An 18,479-nucleotide genomic window follows, 5' to 3' on the forward strand; every position below is an offset into this window, starting at 1 on the left:
ACTGCCCCAGACACATGAATCATTAAGGTGCCATCACAACCCCACGTTCCGGATGACAGAAACACCACCTAGAATAGGGAACAAGATAAAACCCAACCACCACTCTGCAGGAGTCAACACATTCCACGTTTCTGTACATGTCCCTTGTGTCCACTGCAGGGACGAGCAGTCACAGCAGCCGGGGACACTGCGGCACAGGCGGGCACGTCACGGCGCAGGAAGGGAGATGCTGTGGGACTCTGAGCCCTCCAATAAGTTACTGGAGACTAAATGGGAGGCCAGTTAGAAATGGCAAAAGTCAATTAGGAGAGATATAAGGAAAATACCATTAGAATAGATTTGTAGACAAACTGTCCCTCCTCCTTGAGAAGTTTTTTTCCTCCGTTTTCAGGGCTGGGCTTGTTTGTGTTAATGTAGGGACACTTGTCCATACTTGTGTCATATTTCCAGAAGCCTTCCACAATAAACGCTCGTTTCTCCTACAAAGCCATTCTGCAGTATTTCTCTGGAATCCATTAAGCAGCCTGGCTGAACAATACAATCTTAATTGGTTTGCAAACTACACAGCTCACCTCTGAGGCCAACCAGAGCCTGTGTAAATTAAAGTGGATTGGATTAGGCTGTCCCAGGAATAGTTCTCCCAGTTAATGCTGCCAGAGCATCCCATCGCCCACGCTATGTTCACCTGCCAGTAATAACTTACAAGTAAATTTCACCAACAATAGCAGGGAATTGAGACACAAACATTTTCCAATTTAATACTCCACGATGGGCTATTTTACATACTACAGAAAAGCCCATTTGGTCATTTACTAAAAGGAAAGGTCATCTTGTTCCCAGCAGAGGCGAGGGAACGCCACTGTCCCCACCCTGGCCATGCAGCCTGTCACCTAGAGCAGGGCCATGCTGTGGGGCTGGACACAGAACTAGAGGAACCTTCTGCAAAGTTTTGAGGGTGATGTCCCAGAGTTTGTGCAGTAATTGGATAATCTAAAATTTCTATTCTTGTCCTCATGGACTAATCTGTAATAGTGTTAAGGGACAGTTATGATATTAATTAAATACAAGTCCTGCATATAAAATTGATACTCTGCATCTCCATCTCCACGAGGGAGTTTCCCTCTTAATAAGACCTAAATCAAGTTTTACTTTTTTTTTCAGGAATTCATAGAGATTATCATATTGTACATACATCTATATACAAGAGAACAAGATATTTCAAATATATGGGCTCTGGCACATTCATCTTGTTCTCTGATGTCCCTGATCTGAAATTAGCAATGTCAGACTAAATCAGGGCTGATGAAGGACCTCGCCTCACAAGCCAGGGCCCCGGCACAGGGACGGGAGCATCCCCACCAACCGGTGCCCATCAGTAAGCACCAGCCTTCCAAAACACAGAGGAGAAGGAAATTCACCGTAACGTCACCTCATTTCCATTTTAGCAGCAGTTCACTATGAATCTACATGAACACACCATTTACATGCACCTGAAAAGGTTCATGCTCAAGAAAAGCAAATGCATGGGCTGAGCCAACCATCCAGGATCTGGGAAGGTACCAGCCTGGAATGATGCTGAAGCTATTACAACACCCCCCTCACTATTATTTATTAGTTAAAATTTTTAATTATGTGAATTGATTAGGAACACCTCACCAGGGATCCTAATTAATTAGAATTTTAAAAAGGATCATGGATTGGAGATTTTTAGTGGATTCCACAAAGAATTGTACAAGGAGGTATGTTAAGGGAAAGGCCAAATTAACTTCTCCTTTCTGGCTTATCTGGCATTTTCTAACAGGACTGTGCATCAGATTAACAAAGTAATATCCTAAACCTTTGTGTGCAGTGATGCTAACCAAGACAATAGATTGAGAATTTCAGGCAGTTATCATTTCACATCCACTTGGTTAATTAGTTTATTCCTTTTATTCCTTATTTAAATTAGTGTATTCCTATTTAAGTTAGTTCATTCCTTATTTATGTCCTAAATTTGCTTTAGCTGTACTGTGCCTGCTCACCAAATCCTTCTATAAGACACTGACAGACACCAACAGCCCTGAGTATCTGGCATAAACTTCTTGTTTCAAAATGCATTTTTCTCCTTATCTGAAATTTGGAAAGATGCAGGAGCTGTCACTTTGACACTCAGGAAGTAATTAGTTGCTAACTTCACTAATATAAACCCCTTTTCAGAATTGGCTGGTCAGTAGTTCCACGGGCCAACGTTTCTCCTTTGTGCCCATTAGCTGCCATTTCCAGAGCTGTCTGGATCCTGTCGGTGCTCTTGGCTCTCGGCTTCGCAAGTATTTTTCCATCAGTGCGACAATGATACCTATTTATCTTCTGGCTGCAAGAGTTGCTGAGATGATCTGGCAGTGCCACAAGGCAGACAGTTATTTCATGCCCTGTTAAACCCTAATGTGGTTAACTACAGCATCACTCCAACTTCGAAAAAAGCTTTTTTATTATTTAAAATCTGTTGCCTACACGTCCAAGTAAAGACCATTGCTTCCCATTGGGATGGTATCAGAAACATAAGCCCATAACACTACGTGAAGTCACAGAGTGTACTGATCAAGGAATTAAGGAGGTTAAAAGCACACAATTCTGCCCAAGCAGCACTTAAGAGGTCAAGAAAATGAACTTTTCCTGCCTTGTTCAGAAGGGAGATGGGCAGCACTGGGTCAGATGCTGCCCAGGCAGAGGGATGGGGCAGGGGCTGAGGCACAGGGGGTTTCCTCCAGCATTTGGAAGCCACAGACACATCTTGGGGCACACACAGTACAAGAGATGTTTCTACTGTGGACCTGACTCTTCTAGACCCAGATTTATGTGGGAGTTACATTTTGGACCCCAATCTCTATTTGCCTGTTCCTGTCAATCTTCTACTATCCTTGCATATGTAAATTACAACAATTTGAATCATTGGTTCCTTTATGCTCTGGTACCCAGGGGAAAAAATACTAAGTTCTTTTCAACACTTAGCTGATCAGTCTGGATTTTGATACCCCTTTAGTGCTACTAAGCACATAGATTTATGCAGAGGTTGTGTTCCTCCAGATCTGAGCCCCTGTAAAAGTTGCCATTAATTGTTCACTGCTTGGCTCAGGAGCCAGGTTTGTGCCTGGTTATTCTCCATCTGTCCCAAGACCCACCTCCTGTAAAACTGGCCCCATCCTGCATCTGCCAGTGCCAGGAGGCTTAGAACTGGGTCTGTTTGGCTTCCCAACCAGAAGACTGACGGATGACTCAATGAGAGGGCATAAGTACCTTCTTGGGAGATAAAGTATCAGGTACTAAAGGGCTCTTAAGCTAGAGAGAGAGGTAGGAATAAATGGTCAAACCCAGGCACCTCCAAATCACAAAGCAAGTACTTTGACACTTGTTTTCTTAAGTGGTAAATGTGATCAGCCCCAGGAAGAAGCCCTGAAAGCTGTGTATTCTCCAGCTCCTGACACTTTCCACTTCAGATCAGTTACATTCCACAAGCCATGCTTCAATAAAACAGGAATTACTGGGTTCAGCACAGAGCTGTCGAGTCAATGTGATTGCCCTGTACATCCACACAGCCAGACACTAGGGCCGATGGGTTCCATCTTTGAAAACACATGCCAGAAAGTATTTAGTCACATGTATGTGTGGTAGCCCACAGCCACCACCACCCTCCTACAGGTTAGTTTAGCAGTGCAGGTTCTGGTATTCTGCATTGTTAAAGTTCACAGAATTAAATTAGATCATGCCCTGCACACCCAAACCAAAAGCAATGCACAATTTCTATTATGCTGACTTTTTTCTTTTTTTTTTTTCCCTTGTCATAATAAAACATTGTTATTGGATGTAAAAATTATGGAACAAAGTTATGCCTCTCTAGTGTAATATAATGCAATCCATTTAATACTATTTTAAAACCCAAAACCTCATTAAAGCTGACAGAACCTAAGAATGACAAATGGCCCAGGAGGAGCACAAGATCTACTCCAGGCACCCGGCTGCTCCGCATCCCCCGCACCGGGTTTGGAGATGGTCCCACGGGTGCCAAATGCCCAGTCCAGCTCCAGGGCCACAATGGGGAGTGCAGGAGCTCATCACAGGCAGGAGGAAGGCTGGTGCCACACAAACCTGCTAAGAGCGGCCCAGGGAGCAAGGTCAGAAAGCTCAGCTTGGCCCAAAGTCTAGCCCAAAGCTGTTGGATGCGCTTCCACACCACAAGTCAAGATTTGGCTGTCCGTGAACAACACCAACTATTCCAAACACTGCTGGGCTCTGCCCACAGAACTGAGCATAGATTTCTATCCACAGCAACGTCCCCAGTAATCACTACAGCTTACACAAATAAATACCCTTACGGCTTGGCTCCTCATTGGCCAAGATCAGGGTATTTCTGATGGCACAGCCAAATGCTATACATACACATTATAACACCCCGCTACCACTTTGGCCTGGAGTTCAGTATAAAAGGCAGAGAACAAAGCCCTACTGTCTCAGGAACTAAGCTAGGCAAAGATCTGCAGTGGCACTTCTATCAGAAAATGCAATTCCTATTTAATAACATATAAAAGAAGTTAAATACACATACTTCTTATCCACATCTGTGCAGACCTTGAACATCAGAAACTATCAGTGCAATCAAACAGCTCTCTCACACAGAGTTTAAGAAACAACAGTTGTGTCAAACAACAACATGCTTTGGAACAAACAAGCTTATTCCAGAAATACTGGGTCAGGTGAAATCGCCCATCTGCATGTCTCTGAACATCTAAATACCACCAATAGAGCAAAGGCCTCCTTCAAAACGTGCCGTGAAGCAGAGTTTGATTCTGGTCTGAATTCAACAGAAATTCAGCTTCTGCTACTGTTAAGACACACACTTCATAAGCATATGGAAAGCTATGACAACTGCTGCCAAAAAGTTAGCTGGTATTTTGTGAGAAGCAAATCATGCACGTACAAACCTTACACAGTGAAAAAATAATGTAAAAAAACTTAGCAACGCCCTCATGGTGTTTGGTTACCCTTGTGAAGCACCTGTGACCAAAAGCACATGTTCTCCCCAGAGATGCTCAGTGTGGCCACACATTGGTGTCTGTCTCTGGCACCTCAGCTGTGTGAGGTCACAGTGACCCGATGGCTGCGATGTGCCCGGATGGTGAAACCACATACAGCTTTCACTCAAAGTAGTCAAAGAACATGTGTGTGTTTGGGGGGATAGGAAAGAAAAAGCTAGAATTCAGCAAATATTTTTCTGAATGAGTGGACAACTTCACATTGAATGTATTTTGGGGAGCTGCTGCTTCCCAGCCCACCCATTCCCACTCTGCTCTCCTACCTCCACTCCTTGGACTTTCAGCTTCATGTGATCCTCCCTGGTGGTTTTCCCATCTTTCCTTTTCTTCCAGCAATATCCATCTTTCCTGTATTTCACCTTCTTCCTATTGTACAGGATCATAGAACCATTCTGCGGTCTGAAAAAAAGAAACAGTTCTGGATTACAAAAAGAAAACACCCTAGGAGAGCTGGTGAAGCAATGCACCACAGAGGGCTAAAGTCTGCACAGGAAAGCAATGCTCTGTATTTGGCACAATACACATTTTCACCTTCAGTTGTTGTTAATGGCATTAACTGATGTTTGGCAATCTGCAAAATTTTACTTGAGAATCTTGTACTTAATGAAGTCACTGTGCCAGTGACAGGTTAACAAAAAAAAAAGAAATCTTATAAAATAGCTAGTGTTTTCACAGGATATATTATGATTTGGCTCAGTTACATGCTGAAAATCAGAAGGAAAGAAAGGTTAAGGAGAGAAAGGATTGTTATTATTTTATTATATACAATCTCTTTTTAATGCATCAGCAGGATTAGATAACAAGCCCCTCTAATGCAGCACCAGAATAAGGATGTTGGCATAAAAAGGCAATAAACAAGCAAAAAAGAACGGAAGGAAAAAAGCATTAGCTTAGACATTGGTTTTGCTGTTCCTGCTTAGATCAGTGCTAGACATGGAATAACTCTTCTTTTGAGCACCTATGGGACTTCAAAGACACATGAAAACATGTTCTGCTTCGAGACCACGATGATGCTTTGGAATGTCAACAAAGGCATCTTGACACTTGCCCAGCACCTCACAGAAATGTTTTGCCATCTGCTAAGCTGACACACGAAAGGGGCATTTCTGCTGTAATACTAAAAAAATACACAACTCAACCCCCAAGGCTGCAGAGAGAGCAGACAGCCTGGGCAGGTGTTGGGCTGAAGAGCTGTGGATGGTTGTGGAGGGGCATCGGGCACCCAAAGCCACTGGGCTTCAGGACACCCAGAACGAAAAGCAGCAACACTGGCAGCAGCAGCAACGAGCAACATTCACAGGAAAGCTTTGGCTGGAGCCTTTTGACAAAGTAAAGCACCTGAACTTGTACAAACTGAGCACATGAAGTACAGGCAGCTGCTGGTCCCCCTCCCCAGCCCAGCTGTGCTGCCCCAGGCACCCCCTGCTCTCTGGGCATGTGGTATTTCCAGGCAGAGCTGAGTGATACTGAGAACTGCTGAAAAATACACCAAGTATCTTTGTGTCCAGCCAAGACAAGGAAGCTCTTAAAATAAATAAGCCAAATTAAGTGGTTTGTGTTCATGCAACATTGGCTTGCAACTCCAGAGCTGTGCCAAGGGTCCAAAAATCAGTGCCTGGCCCAGCTGGAACAACATACCTCTTCCCTCTTGCTTCTATGGTTCTAACAGCATGACACCATGAAAGAAGGACAAGAACAAGCTTTCTACAGGTACCCTCTCCTCATTTGTCTCTAACAAAACATTCCATTTGAAGATAGCTGCCCTCGCCCATGTTTATCACATAATAATAGGGCAGTAACGTTGATGTAAAAGCTGTTAATTATAGAGTAACTCATTCCAGTGATCCATTAAGTGCATAAAGGCACCTCACTACTGAGGAAAACAAGCTCATGATGGTTTTCTACCAGCACTGGCCAGCTGAAATTACCTCCCTCAGCCAATACACCCCACACCCTTCCTCCATCAGAACAAACACCATCAGCAGCCACAGGATCTGCTGCCAAGAGCCCGTCCTTTGGCTGTGTCCCTGCACATCAGTGCAGAGGGTACCTCCAGGTCCAGGCAAAGGAAGCCCTGCCTCAGCTGTTCTCAGCACTCACTCTCCAGAAGGCACATACACATCACAAACTTAATGAACGTGGATTGGAAACTGTGGGAAGCCTCTCTCAGCATGAAAGCTGCTGTAAGAAAGGCAGAGAGGGAAGATCTCCTGTGCTTATCTCCGGCACATGGACACAGCCAAGAGCAGGATGGCTGTGGGAAGGCTCTGCAGATGAGGTCTGAGGAATCCACAGGACACACAGCACTGCAACTCCAACCTAGATCTCCTTGGGAGGTTTTGCTGCTCAACCTCAATTCTGGGATTTCATTTACACCTTTGTGGAAGAGGGGGATGAAACTACACACCTGAGCACGAGCCACCCTGGGACTACAATTCCCAACCAGCGCCCGCAGCACCCCAGGAGCTGCAGCACAGGCAGGGTTGGCGTGCGGGTGCCATCAGACACGGAAAACAACTGTTTCCTCAGTACTGCCTTGCACCCAGAGCACTCAGCAACAGCAAGTACTGCAACATCAACAGCAATTTACTTGGTTTGGTTAGCTACTACTTTGCAGCTACACAGTGCTCTTTTCATTAATGCAGGACTAAATAGAAAATAATAAAATACTGTTCTAATATTACAGTACAGCTGAAAGCAAGTGAGCCAGAGGGACCTCAACCTACTGAGAGGCTGAGCTTGCAGAGTGAGGTGCTGATGCTGCTGGAGGGGTCCAGGGACCCACACAGAGCCTGGCTGCCATGTGCTCATCCTCATTCCTCCCTGGTGGGGATGATCACAGCCCAGTTTTCCATCATGTGTGACAAAAACCAGACCCAAGTCCATGAAATGGCAAAATTACCTCCCAGCAGGTCACCTCACCTGTACCTGCTGTACACCAAACACAAGCTACAGCACTTCCTCCCTCCAGCTGATTCCCCAGGATGGCACAGAAAGGTCAACACATCTCTCCCTCCACTTGCAATACATTTAATTGCAATGAGAAGAAAGGTTTTATTGCTCCTAGAAATAAAAGCAGCAAACAAAAGGAAAGGGACAGAGGAAGGAGCAGTGCTACAGCCTGACCCCCCCAACAGCAGAGGAGAGGAGCCCTCTGCCTGCCTCACCCACAGACAGTGAATCCCTGCCTTGGGTTCAGGCTGGGAACACCAACAAACAAACCTCCACAGCCACCACATGGCCAGCAGAGATGTGCTCCCCCCAGACCCCCAACCCGGGTGTAAGAGCAGGGTCCTGCCCGTCCGTCTGCGCAGGAGCATGGCACGAGGGCTCTGAACACACCAGCAGGCATTTCTGGTCCCACTGGTGAAGCTTGCAGGATGGTCAACTTGCATACAGACTCAAGTAGCACACAGTAAAGTTACAAGTCTAAATTTCCTCTCTTTTACAAGCCTGTGGCATTTAAAAGCTGTCTGATCTCTAGGTTTCTTGCTTGTGGCCTGGGGGAAGGAGGAGAAAGGACAGAAAGAGTAATTGCAGAGCAGAGAACCTTGTCTTCAGTATTGACGAGATTTGAGATGCTTCCCTCCCTCTGCCCCTGTTACTTAACATCACAAATTGCCACAACAGCATAAGAGCTACTTCTGCCCAAATTGTCCTGCTGCAGCCAGGAAGAAGATGCTAAATTCCATTTTCAGGCTTATTTTTAGAGTGAAGAATCATAGCCTGCGGCTGCCGTGTCTCACTCAGGATCTGCTGGTTGCTGGGGACTCCTGAGGATGCTTCACCTCCAGCTGAAGACCAGTCCATACCACTGGATAAGAGCAGGGTGTTTTGGTCTAGTGATGCTTCATATATGCCTCAATATTGTGCTTGTAAATTAAAGTGCCTTTGACTTAAACAACCAAGATCACAGAAACATAGAATGGTTTGGGTTGGAAGGGACCTCAAAGATCATCTAGATCCAATCCCCCTGCATGGGCAGGGACACCTCCCACCAGACCAGGTTGCTTCAAGCCCCATCGAACCTGGCCTTGGACACTTCCAGGGATGGGGCAGCCACAGCTTCCCTGGGCAACCTGGGCCAGTGTCTCATGACCCTCATAGGGAAGCATTTTCTCCTAATGCGTAAAGGAAAGGAAGGAAAAGGAGGGGCAATGAAAGGAAAAGAGGGTAAAGGAAGGTCAAAGAAGGAGAGGGGCAAGGGGAAGGAAACAAAGAGGTTCAATTACACCCATTTCACAGGTGCAGGTGTACATAAAAAATGGGAACATTCAGACTCACCAATGTAGACATTAGCCTGAGGACCTTTTAAATCATGGTACTGCTCAGGAGTACATGGTACTACTGGTACCACTGCGTTGTTCTCCTAATTATGTTACTGCAACACTAACGAGGCTGTTCAATGCAACTAGTTCCCTTTAAATTGTCACATCAAGATTTGGTAAATGTCAGGTGTATCATTTCATTAAAACTGTTTTACTGCCTCAGGAACTGGGGTTGCTGAAAGGGAACAGCAAATATGGCAAAGCCAAAAGCAGCCAACGGAGCTGGAGAGTAATGGCAGTTAAAGCCGTGCTGTGATGCAGCAGGAGGGTGTCACACACCAGACACCCTCTGTGCCACCCCAGTGCACAGGTGACGAATCCCTCTCCATCTATCCCTCCATCTATGCCTCTATCCCTCAACACACACAGCACTGAGAAATGGCTCCTGCTCACAGCCTTGATTATGCTATTTTTTTATCCTGCAAAACTGTTAACTTTATTTTCTCTGGCTATGAAGTTATCCTGGAGTCCAGGGACAGCAAAAGGGGACTATCTTCCATCTTCTGAATCTATGTACCATAATGATGAGAAATTAACTTTCCATCTCCCAAAGGTGCAACCTACTGATGCAGAAACTGGCTGGGAAAAACTGGAGTCCTGGAGGAAGCCTGGAAAGAGACAGAGCCTCATAATAAATCATTGCCCCGAATTTTTCTCCTGTCTGGAGAAGCTTCCCAGATTTGGGGTAAAACAGGTCAAAGCCCGCTGTGGGGGGCCACAGTGCCAGCAGTTACAGCTCCAACAAGCCAACAGCTGCAACACAAGCACCAGGCAAGGGGGAAGGGGAAGGTGGCTCTGGAAAAGGTTAGAAGAAATATTCTGCAAATATTTGAAAAAAGTCATGTCTCAAAATATGCTTCTCTAAAGTTAGAGAGAGGACTGAGAATACAATACTCACGGGGAATCACATGTGTCCTTGAGCACACTAAGAAAAATCGTGTGTGGACAACACAGGGCACCTTAAAATAACACAAAGTGGACATAACCCTCAAAAAGAATAAAGCAGGCCTGTAATTCCCTCATCCGATACTCACACAATTTGCTTAAAAGCATCATCTATCCCACTTGGTCACTGCCTCGCTTTGCTGCACTGGAAACCACCTTTGGTAGTCTATTATCATTGTCCTGTTTCTGCTCTCTGTGCAGCTGTGAAGCCCTCGCACTGCAGCTGCCCCTGGCAGGGCCAGGAGGAACACACAGGACTGTTGGTCAGGATTGCTGCTGACTGAGAGTAAGATTTCAGAAATACCTCATTGCCTATTTCTTGTTTCTACCGAGGAAAAAAGTCTGATGACAGAAGTTATTTCTCTCCTGAGAAATGCTGCTCTCTAAGTCTTCATTTACCTTGACACTTCCCCTCCGCTGCACTGAGGGCTTATCAGAAGATTAAAGCCCAAATGGGAAAAGAGGAATCTCGAGGAGCTGCAAACCAGGATGTCTCACCCCCACACTTCAGAGTAAACCCATCCCTGGCCAAGCAGACACCCAGGCACTCAGTGCCAAGTTAGAACATCACCAAGATCCACGTGTCCATGTCAAGGAACCTGCAACAGGGATGCTGTGACAGGTGCATGCAGTTCTCTTCCATACAGAGAGTTTTAAATGTTTTCAGACTTTGGGGAGCTTCTCCATCGCAGCTTTATCACTGGTAGATCACACAGGAATTGGTTTAACCTTTTTTGCCCTTCCCCTTCCAAATAAATTATTGGCTCTGACCTTCAGGCAATGACACACACTTGCCTTGGAAGAAAAGGAATCCCAGCATGGGTCCAGTTTTTCCCCACAAACAACAGAAAAGCCCCTCAGAAGAACTCTTAGAGATGTTTAGACTTCACTGTGTCTGTGAGGATCCAGCCGTGTTTCACCTCACAGGGAGAGGCCACTGCCTTCAAAGTCCCCATTGTCCTCACTTGAAGCTGAGGAGAGTTTGACAGCCAGAGGGATTCCAGATCACACATTTGAGATTTACCTGAGCTTTGAACTCTGCCAATATGAAATGGAGACTTTAGAAGAAGTCTTCTTACCCATGTAGGAAGAGATATAAATCAAAAGAAAATGTAAATACATGGGATTTTTTTTGTCTGCAGAATTAAATGCCATTTGCATTTAAGATGAAAGTGGATTTATTTTGTATCCACAATACTTCAGAAGTTAAAAGTCTAAAATAAGAGACTTAGCAATTTTATCCAGAGTTGTAGTTAATGCAGTGGCTAATCCCATCAAGAGGACATTAACTGGTGTCTAGATGCTCCTTTTCATAGCAGCAGTAGGCCATAAAACTTAATCCTTACCTCCTCTTTCCAGCCTCTGTGTTCATCAATAAAAGCAACACTACTCATTAAGTATGGGAGTAATTACCTATGGCTCCAACAAACAGGACCCAACAAGCACCTGCCACTGCAAAGCTTTTGTATCTTTTCTCATGACTGTTTGCGAGCTGATAAATAGAGCATTTCTGTCAGAGCAGGATAAATTTTGAAGGCTGAAGCACAGGCTACAACACACCATAAAAGTGCTTGGATTCTTCTGGTGTGCGCTGGGACACCCGTTGTCAAGTCTCACCCTAAAGCAGTTCCCTGGGGCTACTTATGGAGCAATCAGGACACCAGTGCCGCAAAACTGCCCCCTCCAGACACCTCTGTCTGCAGGACACGTTGCCCTAAGGACCAAACCAAGCAACATCCGGGACTCTGCTGTCTTGGGCAGGACCAAAGGACATCCCAAACCCTCCTCCCAACAGCAATGTCCCTGCAGCACCATGCAGCCTGGGGCAGTGCACAGCAGCTCGGGCTGAGCAGACCCTTGCCTGTGCCCTCATGGTGTCCCGGCAGCGGCGGGGACAGAGAAGTGACAGGGCAGGGATCTCCACCAAACAACAGCTCCAACTGGTGCCACTCTTCCCAAGCCAAGATCTGTTTTTATGAATGTGCTGGAAAAGTCTGTACATTTTTGCTCTCTGTACTTGTTCTTGATGCAACTAGAAAACAAGGAACAGCAATAACAGCACTAATAATAGTAATACAACTAATAACAGGATTTGGCTTCTCAGTAAACATTTACTCTGCTGCCACTTACACTCAACATTGTGTTTTGTTGCCAAAGACTGAATTGCACACAAGATTCCTCTAGCATCTTCGTGTATCATAGATACTCTGCCTAATTGATTCAAAAAGTCTCTTGTTTTTAGAGCCAATTGAAGAAATCAGAAAAAAAAATTTCTACTGCCAGTGCTTTTGATGGAAAAGGGACTATGTTGCCTCCACCCCTGCTTCAGTTTCTGGAGTCCTCATCACCATGTCTCCCTCCACAGTACTGTGTGGATCTTGTCCTTCCTAAATTTACACCTTAGAGCACAGCACAGTTGGAAACTGCAGCCTTGTGAAAGTATCCACAGCCAAACCCTGAGTCAGGGGCTTTTTTGCAAGGAATAATTTCTGTGAACCGTTATAATTTTGAGTGGCCCACAATACTGAACGTTAAAAACCTCCCAAAGGAGGGAAACGGAAAATCCAGGCAGCTCCACTGGCAGACCTCACACTGGCAAACCACAAAGCATCTAGTATCACTGTGACTTGTTCTTAAGTCTCCATTTATCAAACTGATTCTCCGCTCAAACGGAGAGTGGAGACTGTATCTCGACTGTATCTGTATCTCGAGACCATAAGAAAGAGGTATTTCACAGAAAAAAAAAACAACAAGAAAGCTAAACCAAACCCTTCTTATTCTGGGGGCAGAGGAGGATAAGAAAACAAGACAATCCCTCCAAGGTCCTAGACTGGAAATTCACATTTGGAGATGAACTTACTACAAAATAATCTGTAAGGGAAATAACCCACAAGCAGAAGCTTGGTCAGCAGACGCTTCTTATCCTGTCTGATCACCAAGAGAATCTGAAGCATCACTTCAAGACACTTGTGGGTAGAATTTCTAATATTTTGTCAAGACCAGGAAGCCAGCTACAGCTAGCAGAGGCAGTTTACCTAACAAGACCAGGAAGGTGAGCTCTTCTCTTTCCAGAAACACGTAAAGGCAGAACTTGGTTCACCAAGCAGGAACATCCTGGAAACTGTGCTGTCCCAAAGCTGCAGACTTCATTAAAGCAGCTAACAATAGTCTTTCCAATATTTTTACTGAGTAACATGATAACTCCTGTGTTGATGGTTCTGAACTCTATACCAGATTTGAAAAAGAAATTGGAAACAGTTTTTATGAACTCCTCAGTAAGCCAAGCAATTGAAACCTCCTCATAACGATATAGGACCAAAGCTAGAATATTAAGATTGTCATTAAGTGGAATGCACACAAAATGCTTAGAAGTCTTTTGGCAAATTATTTCTTGATATAATGACATGCTATAGACCTAAATCTTAGTACAAGGCATGAAAAAAAGACAGTTAAATCAACTTTGTTCATTTAAATATAATTTTAAAAGAACAGGCGTTTGTCTCTTTATTGCTCAAGGATCTTTATCAATTTCTTTAGCCTTCATTTATTCCTCTTCCTTACTCCCACGGGGATGCCGTTTGATTTATTGGGAATTAGTTCTTACAACTCATGAATGCTTTAAACTGTTTTCAGATTAATCATCCCACTATCTGTTAGGGTGCCGAGGCGAGCCCCGTTAGCTCTGTGTGTTCACACACACCTGCAGGGCCCCTGGCAGCCACTCTGAGCTATCGATCTCTCTCCATGGAAACAGGTCCCTCTGGCGAGGACCTGCGGCTCCAATTAACTTCCAAGAAACTTCTAGGGAGCTGGGCTTGTGCTGCAGGCACTGCCATGGTCACAGCTCTGCCCAAGGCAAGTGTCAGCTTCACAGCCAGGTCACCTCCGAGCATAGTGGGGACACTCACCCCTGCAAACACTGCCACGTCCTTACTGGGGAGGAGGAAAGGGAAGGAAAAGTCTTCCTGACATGCAGGGTTTGCCAGGGACTGGGTAAACCTTGGCAGGGATGGAAGAGAGAGGAGCTCTGTGCTGTGCTCAGAAAGCACTACGAGGAAGGAAAAAGGTTTCTGGTTCTCCCTCTGCCAGCAGCGTGGAGCTTGGCTCATGACTTGAGACGCTATAGAAATCTGTAAATATTTGAAAATTGAATAACTACTTGTTAATTATAAATTTTAATTGAGAACCACTTCAAATCAGAATTGCAGTTTGGCAGTTAAGAACTTCCAATGCTGCAGCCAGCAGAAGGGCTGCAGAGCAGTGGCAGCAGACCTCCCTGTCCCCAGGGGGACCTCAGATGTGCAGCAGCACCAGGAGCAGCCAAGGATCTGGGGCTGGAGGGGCTCTGGCTGGATGAGCTGGTGATGCTTTTATGGGAGGGGGTCAAATCCCAGACTTTGCTCCAGCACAGCATGAGGACTGACCCCCCCAGACAACATACAGGTGAGGGCAGTGGGGACTAGCAGGAGGCATGCTAAGCACATCCAAGCATACAAGGCACACTAACATTAATTAAGTTCATAAGGAACTATTTGTTTGCTCTCTCCCGTGTTTTTGAAGCCTTATGAACTGGCACCCACCAACCTTCAGAGCTCCTCAACCCCCACCAGCTCTCTCCTTCCAGGCTAAAGGATTTCAGGCAATATTGCAATCTAATAAAAACCCCATTGATTTACCCATGGACTCAATTGATTGCTGTTTAACAGTGATTATACACATAAATCTGGATTACCCTGGAAACTGGAGGTGCTCAAACTGATGGACCAGCCAGGACCATTTGCAGGGCTGAGGCTTAGGACTGAGCCTAGCCAGCACCTGAAGCTAGTTTCAAGAAGACGGGGCAATGCACCTACCCCAGTCTTGGCTGGGAAAAGCTCCCAGAAGGGCAGAGCATCCGTTATCCAAGTGGATCAAGAAAAGTGCTTTACAGGTAACTTGGACTGAGCTGGAATGTGGCCTTGGTGCCCCAGCTCCCTTCAACTGTCACTAACTACAGGCTGCATTCAGGGCACGTGCTGAAACACCATGCAGCAGCCTGCTTCAAACCCCTCCTCTCTTTCAAATTGACCTCAAGAATATAATCTATTTATTTATATCAATTTAGTCCCATCAATTAATGATGACAAGGCAATTAACTAGAATGCCAGACAGTAAAAAATAACCACATAATGCCTTCTTTAGATGAAATCTATTATGTAATCCCAATCGGTCTTCATTAACACAAAGTATTCCAGTAAAAGGCAGTAATCTAGTTATGGCCAGTGAAATATGAAGACCTGTAAAGCAATTTTTCAGAATTAAAGGTAAAGTATTTTTAGCAAATTAAAAGGAAACATTTTTGCATTTTTTCCTGCAAACTTTTGCAAAAAACTGAAAGACTGCCAGAAAAGAAGGCAGCACCGAGCCCACAGGCCATATCATAAGAGACAGCAGGCATGATCACTCTGGCCAGACATCAGGCCACTTCCTAAGTCTCCCACTTTCCCACGTCCTTTGGTTTCTTGATCAAGCCAAGAGCAAAACAGCATTGATCTTCCCCATCCCTCACCCAACACTTGCTGCACAGATACAGGTGCCAGCACCAGGAAAATGGACCTCAAACTGCCAAGCATGGTGACTTTACAACACCCCAAGAATAATTTTTTGTGCTGAAAGTGTTCAAATCAGTGTTCCACAATTTTATGCAAATGATGGCTCAACACCACTCACCCCAAGGGTTTCAAGCCCAGCAAGATGCCACGAGGCAACCCGGCCCTGACTCCTTCTCTGCACAGGCAACTGGCAAAGCTGAGCAATCAGCTTCTGCACAGAAAAAAGGACTTATTTGCTCCAGTGTTTCATGTAACACACTTCCAAGTTATTACATTTGAGTATTTCAATTATACTAATCTAATGATTTTATATATTAAAGCTCCAATTATTAGAAAAATTAGATCAAAAGTTTACATGAATCCACAAAACCAGCTTCACACTGAAGCATGTTTTCCAATTTTAAGCCTTCAAACTTTATTCATAAACTGCTAGACGATAAGAGAATTAAACCCAAATATAAAAATCCTGCCAACAAAGAACAGAAACAAATATATAAAGGTAGCCAACCACTTCTCCAAAATATGCCAAAGCTGATCATCTCTCTCAACTTAAAATTTATAATAAAGCAGCTTAAAAAAACCCCCAAATTCCTATAGGAATGTGTTTACATACAAACTCAATTATTGTCTTATCCCGATGCTTATCGTTTCTTATACCCTCTCAGCTCATCCTACTTTTGAATTTAATTACATTACAGCATTTTTAGTTGAGATGAAATTACACAATTTTTAGATTAATTTAGCCTGAACTAACTTCTGAGAACACAAAACCCTTTTGCTGTCATACCTTAATTTGAGACCATCTAAGTTGGCATGAATGACTCTTTTACCCCTCGGGGCACAGGGGAGCCTGTTCCAGGAGCAGCAGGCTTGGGCTCCTGAGCTGGGCAGCTCAGCCAGGGTGCCAAAGCACCAGCATTCCCTGTGGCAAAGGGTGTAGATCCTGAGCCCCCCGTGCCTTCCCGGTGTGCCTTAGGGAAGGCTGCTTGGACAAGCCCCAGGGGGCTGCAGAGAGACCTGGTGACATTCCAGAAAAACAATCCAACTGATGCTCCTAGACATGCTAATTAAAAGAAGTTGTGTCTCTCCTCAGACAAAATACAAAGATTCTCTTAATTATCAACTGTAACCATATAAATCAGTCCATTTGCTCACCGCAGCAGCAAAGAGGAAATGTGGGAGCCCTTTAGCCAGAGAAAGAGAGAAGTAAAACAGGAAACATCCCACAAATACCAAAGTCAATCAAGTCATTTGTTACAGAGCAAGAGTCCTGCATAATTTGTCCTTTGAGTACTTCATTTCATCTAATTGCTTATGCAGCAGGAAGATCTCCCCTGCATGACCCATTTGCTGCACCAGAGGCTCAATGGATGGGAAAGAAATGGTCACCTTCCTGAGGGCGCAGGGATGCTCCTCACACCCCAACCAAACCACACAGACTGCAAGGAACTATGTTAGGGACCTGCTGGGGCCCCAGGGGCAGAGTGAGCAGGGTTCCCCTCTTCAGCAGAAGCATTTCCATGAGGATGGTGACAAGAAGGCTCAGATCAGACACTGTCCTTAAGGCTTTACTCCACTTCTGCCCATCTCCATCTCTGTGATTCACAGCAATGCTTTTGCTCATTGCTTGCACTGTACAATGGTGTTTAAAACACACCCATCACATCCCTTATAAATAGGCTAAAATCAGGACACTTTTTCGGCCATGTGCATCACTCCCCCAGGTCCCCCACTGGTGAGATGAAGCACAAACAAAACTGATTGGCTCAATGCCACTGTTGTAAGATCTTCTGGTTTTGAACATTCTTGGAAGACAAGCAGAGCTGCCAGACCCGCTGACCATCTTCCAGCCAGCCAAAGGACAGAACAAATACAGATGTTATTAGTCTCATTAAAATTGTGTAAATTAAACAGCAAGAGGGAACAGACTTGCTTAACTTAGTTAATAATTGACGTTTATAAAATAAATACAGAAATAATACTACAATTCACCCTCCCTGGCAGCAGTAGCAGGAGTCGCGCATGTGCCGATGGAGCACAGGGAGGGGTGTGCTGCCTGTTGGGAGAGGAGCTGACAGAGCTGGCCGATCCCTGGGGGATCCACTGGCACCTCTCCCCTAAACACCTCCTCCTGCTTTTGGGTTGCCTGGATGGGGGGTCCTCAATGGAGGGAGAAGGGAACAGCCTGCAGCACTCTAAGGGTCAGATGCAATGGTCTAGCACTCCCTGGCTCCATCAGGGGAGGAATATTTGATCCAACACATCCACCAGTTCTGCATTTCTGATCACAAGAGGCCATGGACACAGCACACCCATCCCTGCACACTAGCACCCAGCTGCCACCCAGCCCTCCTGAGAGCTGCCACTGCCGCTGTCTGATCAGCTCTCAAGAAATCACCATCACTTCATTGCTTCCCAAATACAAGCACATTGTTCAGTACCTTCGCGGTACAGGTAGCATCCTTAATTGGGCTGGAAAAACCCCATTCAGACAGGACACACCAGCACATTTTGGCTCTACAGCAAAAAGGCACAACAACTTTGCCAGA

The 18,479-nt window shown here is 45.2% G+C and overlaps 1 protein-coding gene across 7 annotated transcripts in view; it reads right to left on the bottom strand.

Moving 5' to 3' along the window:
• CAMTA1 (calmodulin binding transcription activator 1) overlaps positions 1-18,479 on the bottom strand; it is a 256,449-nt gene that overhangs the window by 165,298 nt on the left and 72,672 nt on the right. For all 7 annotated transcript variants that reach the window (XM_051637665.1, XM_051637659.1, XM_051637661.1 and 4 more), the window contains one exon: positions 5,330-5,465. In XM_051637665.1, coding sequence (XP_051493625.1) covers positions 5,330-5,465 — 136 coding nt within the window. The remainder of the gene's footprint in view (positions 1-5,329; positions 5,466-18,479) is intronic.

The sequence above is a fragment of the Apus apus genome, chromosome 20 (assembly GCF_020740795.1).
Source record: "Apus apus isolate bApuApu2 chromosome 20, bApuApu2.pri.cur, whole genome shotgun sequence".
Classification (NCBI taxonomy): domain Eukaryota; kingdom Metazoa; phylum Chordata; class Aves; order Apodiformes; family Apodidae; genus Apus; species Apus apus.